This window comes from Hyalella azteca, unplaced genomic scaffold (genome assembly GCF_000764305.2).
Source record: "Hyalella azteca isolate HAZT.00-mixed unplaced genomic scaffold, Hazt_2.0.2 contig5432, whole genome shotgun sequence".
Classification (NCBI taxonomy): domain Eukaryota; kingdom Metazoa; phylum Arthropoda; class Malacostraca; order Amphipoda; family Hyalellidae; genus Hyalella; species Hyalella azteca.
The window spans coordinates 386,036-393,067 of NW_025935622.1; the positions used below are offsets into that span (position 1 = coordinate 386,036).

A 7,032-nucleotide genomic window follows, 5' to 3' on the forward strand; every position below is an offset into this window, starting at 1 on the left:
AACATCGAAACATCACTTCAGACAAATGTCAATCATTTTAATTCAACAAGGTGAGGACGAAAGCTGAGGGAACTTGACGCAAGCCTCCCCTTAAACCCTCTACCGCCTGACATGAGTAACCGGAGCAATATTGTCACAAGCCCATGAACTTCCCAAAAAGGATACGTTCTAGGGAGCGCAAAATGACTTACACTGATGGTTGCAGCCACGTACAACTTTAGAATGTTCTCTGTTGCAAACAAACGTCCTCAAATAGCTACACTCGATATGTTAACGTATAATTTAAGTTGAAAGTTATGTTCCCGGAGAGTGACATACGGTGGTGTAGGGTTAAGTTGGTCATCTAATTTCGAATGTCAAGTGAGCAGTACTAATCCTAATTAGTACTAATAATTACCACAATGCATGAGTGAGCAGTATATTCTTTAAGCCGGATCTATGACCCTTATGTGTGTGAAACTACATGAAAACTAAAACATATGAACAGAAAAAAAGTTTTTACGAGAGAAAATTATTTTAAAAAAATCATTATTAATTAGAGGCTCGATTATATTGTGATGGTTTAAAAATTGTGGAATTCACATCCAAGTCACATTCGAAACTACAATTACCCAGTCGTTCCAATTTATATTGTATAGTATTAAAATATGGCATAATAAAATCAGATTAGCATGTTTGGTTTAACGCGGATTCTAAGCATCGGAGATTTCTCACAGCAATGCGAGATTGGAACCCGCAACTCGCTATTCCAATCCTGGTGCTCTTAGCCACTCAGCCACGCCGATATCGACTAGAATTTCCAACGCTGCCTGCGGGATTGAACCCGTAAATAACAGCTCAGCGATAATTTCTGCAGGTAGCATGGCCATGAAAAATGGGGTTGGAATGGGCGACCTGAACTATAGACGTATATGATTCCTAAATAATATTTACTCTTCCCTGTCACTAATGTTACATCTAATAGATTGAAAACGGCACACAAGATTTTGACCGCAATGAGCTTTGCTAAATGTTTATTACTTTATTTATTTATTATTACTTTATCATTTCGTTCATCACGCAAATTGCTTAATGTCGGAATTACTGACTTACGTGTCGCACGTTCTCCTAACTCGCGCTATATCCTTTGCACTGCAAAACCTCTCCCTAAGCAATCACAGGTGCGAAGGAATGCATCCTAATTAGGTGAACTATGCACGTCGGCGCTGAGATTTATTGCAGCCTCAGGTCGAGTAATTGTGACAACTTGCACAGGCTAACGCGTTAATTCGTGTCAACTACTTAGTTATGCATTCGGTAAGGTCAACTTCACTACAGGGTTTTAAATTTCGAATTTAGAAAAGCCGGGCTCCGGTTTTTGAACAAATATAGTCAGTCATAGAATTAACAAATTCATAATAAAATTGTGCTGCTTTTGTTAGCAATAGGTCTATGTGAATCCCTACAGGTAAAATTTGTTTCGTTTTTTTTAGTCATAGCGTGACTTTCTTATTAAGGTTAAATGATGTAGACATTAAAGATAGACCACGTCAATTTAGCCTGCGATGAAGACGAACAAACCACAACGCTTAATTTCACATCGGTATCTCCTACGAATAGTGTAGTCGATTCCCATGAAGAAAAACTTGAAACTCTGGTAGCTAAACATAGCACATTATGGCGAAAAAATAATAGTCATGTACTGTATATTGCAAAAATTTATTCACTTTTTCTTGTAACCTATACAAATAAGTTATTTTATTGCTATCGGAGATAACAATAGCACAGCCAAGATAAGACAAGATAAGAGTATAGCCTGAAATTTCAAATGGTCCAAATAAACAATCGTACAACAGTAAACTATATCCAGTGTACTAAAAATTTCGAACCTATCTCATCTCATTTTTCGATCCTTAAACAATATAAAAGAACAATATTCGAAACTGAATTCAGTCATTTTATTTCAAGAGCGAGATCTTCCATGATGTTCATGTAACAGTCATTTCCACTGATATTTTCCATTCTTAAATAATTTTTACCGAGTTGCCAGAATATGATATTATAGGACAGACACTCCGTACTGACCTTCAAACATCCCGGCAACTTTTTCAAATTCTAACGCATGAACTTATGCTCTTTGCAGCTAATTAATCTCAAATGAGCCTTGCTTTTCCTAACGGTAATAACGGCTAGCCTTAATATAAATAATTTTGAAATCATTTGGGTACAATTAATTTGATTGTAAAATTTGTAAACACTTGAAGGCAGGCTTCGTTACGCACACAAAAAATTTAATACAGAATAACAGAATAAGTAACTTACCGTGAGGGAACGAAGAATGAATTACTATTACAGTTTCAAACGTTCCCTAAACTCGATGAACTTTTGCGATTTGCGGACATTAAAAAATCACGCAGTTAATCTATAGTTAGCAAACTGTTTCATTATTGCAACCATCGCAGAAGTTCAAGACGTTTATAGAACAACGTATCATTCTCTCAAAACTTGAAACAGAAAATGAAAAAATTATCACTAGAATTGGCTACAGCCATTCTTGCATTTCTTATTAAAACGAAAACGATTTTATATTTGAAACGCACTAAGTTTAATCTCTAATTGCAGCACTTAGCGACTCATAGTAACTTTTTTATTCAAATTTTGCGGCAGTGGTTGCATGCACAGTAAATAGTACAAGCATTCTGTACTAATTTGTACAACAAACTGATCATATGATCATCATTTTAAAGCGTTACATTCAGATTCCATGGAACTTCTTTGGTTATATGTTAAAATATTACCAAAATAAGCAACGAATATCACAAACAAATTTCCATAAACATTAGTGTCTGTAATTCGTTTAAGGCTTTAGTTGTAAAATTTGTTCGAATATTTGCTGTTGGAGCTCACTTACAAAACAAAAGCATAAATCCAATAAAATCCTGAACATTGTATGCGTTGAGCTGAATTATTTTTCACTCACTAATCGTGAAGATACCAACAATACTTTTTTACTGTAAAACCGTTGGGAAAATTACAGAGAGAGTTATTTATTTTAATACTTTTACTTTTTCAGCTAAAACTTTTCCGATGTAATGACAGCAGTTGAAATTCAGGAGATTGCTGAAGAGGTTTTCAAAATTCATCGAAACCAAAATTTAGAAATCTGAAACTAATCATGGACAGCTAAAATCGCAATCTGAAATCATGGCATTGCTATTGGAAGACTTTCTCTTCCGAGAAATCACTTGAATTTGACTGCTCCCGGTCTCTTCTTTTCTTCATGCATTCAAGTAGAGTGTTTTGAACTGCCATCCTGAACTCTATTTTCTCGATATCGTCTAATTTCTTAAGCATCGGCATAAGACTCTTGAAAAAACATAAGTCGTCGTCTTCATCTTCTGGCTTGAAGCTTTTCGTATATTCTTTCTCATTCATATATACAAAAGGCTCGGTGGAGTGGTATGCAGAATCCTGTTTTCCTCTTTCAAGATACGCGTCGAAATCCAGTCTACCGCGCTTGACGTTGATTGTTGGCGTGGCTTCTAAAAGAGAATTTTCATGTCCATCAATTTCTTCTTTTACAGCCTCCGAATCACAATTTTCTATGTTCATAATATTAGAAGGCTTTTGGTTCCCATGTGATAGAAAAGAGAAATTTTGTGAATGCATAGGGTACGTTTCCTCAAGACCAGAGTCCTCGGTTAAGTCTCGGCCGTCACCTACTATGAACATCATGCTGTCGAAAAGCGGCCACTTCTTTCTTCGGCTGGACGGAATTTTCGACAGGCGGTAGAGTTTGGTGAAGTAGTCTCGCAGGTAAGCCCATCTCCGCTTCACTTGGTCGACTGGAAATAAGTATCAGAAAGTAAATCTTAGTACGTTTCCCCAAAGAGGAAATAAAACATATTTTTAAATGCAGTGAATGGAAACCTAGGAAATCAGAAGGGCCCTTTAATTCTAGTTATTTAATAATTTCCATCCAAAGACCGCATTCTCATAAACGACTGAGATTTACTTTCAGTGCAAAAAATTTTAACGAAAAATCTTGAAGCGACCAACAGCCGTGCATGGATTACAATAGGTAATTTTATCCTAACCTTAGGATAAAATTTTTAACCTTATCCTAATCTTAACCTAACCTAATTTGGTAGATATGTTCTTAAACTTAGTTACTATCGGATATAATTATCTAAATAATATTTTAAAAACAATCGAAACTGTACTATAGGAACAAAAAACTTAAATTTTTCACTCAAGGCCACGAGTTGAGGCTGTTCGGTGAAATCAGCATACATTGATTCTACTCACAAAAGGCAACGCATTGATTCTACTTATGGACAGCAATAAGTTGATTTCACTCACAAACAGCAATGCATTGATTCTACTCACAAAAGGCAATGCATTGATTCTACTTATGGACAGCAATAAGTTGATTTCACTCATAAACAGCAATGCATTGATTCTACTTATGGACAGCATACATTTATTTCACTCACAAACGGCAATGCATTGATTCTACTCAAACGGCAACGCTCGGCCAGAGAACAAATCGATGATGGCATGGAGCGCCATCATCTCAGGCGAGCGTAAGTTTCCAGCCGCATTCGCACGGAAAAAATCCCCTAACATTCTTTAAATTTAGGAAGCGGGAAGACTTAAACTATAACATTTATTGATAGTTCTCGGGAATTAATAGTTTACGATGCATGACAAAAATCATACGCTGGCGGTTAATGCAATCCTCAATTTGAAATTACCTCTATTATAAAAATTCGATGAGACATCAAACAGTAAGAAACTATTTCAGTGACTGCAAAAATCAGAGTGTAACGATTGCAATTCTGTTGCAAGCACCGAAACTGCCACCTGGAAAACACGATAATGTTCCCATCTCCGAGAAGTTTTTGCTCTGGCAAATCTCTTGCTTGCGTGGCGGTAGCAGACATTTCCTTTGACAATCTTGCTTCATTTAACGTACGAATTGCTTAACAAAAAAATAAAACTGTAAAATTACATTTGAGGTTCAAGCTGAGGATAAACTTTCGTTTGGGACAGGAGATGAGACAGGGACAAGAGAACAGTTACAGGAGATGAAAGCAGAGGCTGCCACAAGTTGCCAGACTTTATTTTAAAGCGCAAATGTCGGTGCGGGAGCAGCAGCACCAGACACAAGAGCTTGCTTCAAGGCCAGCAGACATTCATTAACAGAAAACTATACTACAGACAAACTTATAGTTACTCACTGTTGCCACCGATTTCCGTGGCACACTCTTCCCATAGAGTGCGGATTAGTTCTCTGTTACAATGTTTTGGATGATTTTTGTCGTACAAAGGCGGCCGACACTGCACGGCCGCAATCACCCTCTCATCGTCCATGCCGGCCGCACACTGACGCTGCGGCGCATGTTTGGTAACTCCCAGATTCTGACGTAATGCGCAGGGTTTTTCTATACTCCGGAACAGCTGCGTGCGTGCACGATATTTCTTTCGCAAGATGTGCAAATACAAATGAGATCTACGGAAAGTGCGTAAACACCGGATTCTGGTTTGTGTCGTGATGCAATCCTGAAAGGTTTTCCGCTACAATACTTAACCGCTATTGCTGCGCCCGCAAGTGATGCCATAATTCTGGACGGATTTCCGCTATGATCCGTAGCCTCTGACGCTGCTCCCAGTGCCACGCGGGGCGGAGTTTATGGCGCGCTATTGAATTTAAGGATACAAGGCAGCTGTTCTGTAGACTGCGAGCGCACAAACTCAGCTGATAAATGCACTTTTTCATCACGATTTTTTTTGTTCAATGTTCGCTCGTACCAACCTACGAATGCACTCTCAATTAAACCTGTGCATCGTGTCGAGCGGCAAATTTTTCAACTGGCATTAGGGAAGCAAGTTTGGGCCCCAGCGGGTTGTTTGGACGACACGTTCTAACGAGCCTCCTGTTCTTTTGTTAAAATTGCGAACGCAGTTTCGTTAAAATTCTATGGTTTGTTCGAATTCGAAATTCTTGAATAAATGCATACTTTGTTTTCCCACGCGAAAGTGCATAAGAATTTCCTCACAAAAAAATTCAAAGCGCTATTTTATTTCAAATCAACTCTTATTTCAAATCGAGGGAGTAAAATTAGAATTTATTTGATATTTTAATGAATATTCCGAATTCAATGGGAAATAAAATAGGAAATTTGAGTTCTATCAATTCTCCGCTAGAAATATAAAGTTTTCATTATTGTATTTTTTCAAATAGTGGTACTTTATTAAAAATAGTTTCAATTATTAAAAATAATGACTGACCAATATAAGATTCATGTAACAATCTATGAATGTATGGATGGATATTTGGGCAGTACTTGATAGTTAAGATTGACATCGATGAATTAAAAATGAAAACGAAATTAAGCTACGATAAAATAATGATTTCCTTTAAATATACGCTTAAATATAATCAAAAATGTCTCTTATTTTCAGATATTTTATGTGTTTCCAGTTACACGCGACGCCAACTTGATGCGGTGCAAAAAATATATGCCTCTTTTACAAATAAAGAACCCAGATGGAATAAGTAAACATGATTAATATTTTAATAATCTGAGACTAGAAATAAATTCCATTTGAGGAATGTCCCGGTAGACCAGCTAGTGTTTTTTTTCGTTACATTATTATTCACGCTCGTGTAAGTAATAGAATTTCGTCTTTATCTGAGTTAGGGTAAAATTAAATATCGTTAGCATACCCCCGAAGTAAATCAAGTTTTGTTAACTTGCGTCAGGAAAAGTTATATGGATTGATGGACTCCAGATTGAGTTACGCTAGCATTCGCACGGTTCCATGAAATAAATTTGCGTTGAGTGAAGGAATTATCGGGGCTGAGATTGGAATTATCCAATTGATTCGATATCGCTGCCGCAGCCCGGCCACCGAAGTTTACTTTTCATTAAGAGGATTTACTGAATGACGTCGGCGATACTATGTCGCTCAGCACCGATAGTCTGGCACGTCCGGGAAGTGATAACAGCTTCCGTGAAGAATATAAATTCTGGTTTGGTTTATTTT

The 7,032-nt window shown here is 37.2% G+C and overlaps 1 protein-coding gene across 1 annotated transcript; it reads right to left on the reverse strand.

Annotated features, from left to right (window-relative positions):
• Window positions 1–1,768: 1,768 nt before the first annotated feature.
• On the reverse strand, window positions 1,769–5,398 carry LOC108666328. Its single transcript, XM_018153173.2, has 2 exons — window positions 5,223–5,398; window positions 1,769–3,824 (listed from the first exon to the last, which is right to left on the reverse strand). Exons 1-2 carry the CDS (start codon window positions 5,353–5,355, stop codon window positions 3,193–3,195), a joined length of 765 nt encoding a protein of 254 aa, XP_018008662.1. The 5' UTR covers window positions 5,356–5,398; the 3' UTR covers window positions 1,769–3,192.
• Window positions 5,399–7,032: the final 1,634 nt, after the last annotated feature.

Bases quoted from the DNA above. Each gene is read 5' to 3' on its own strand.
- LOC108666328 (XM_018153173.2), bottom strand. From the start codon at position 5,355: ATGGACGATGAGAGGGTGATTGCGGCCGTGCAGTGTCGGCCGCCTTTG. The intron at 3,825-5,222 runs GTGAGTAACTAT...ACTTATTTCCAG, and splicing joins CACGGAAATCGGTGGCAACA to TCGACCAAGTGAAGCGGAGA.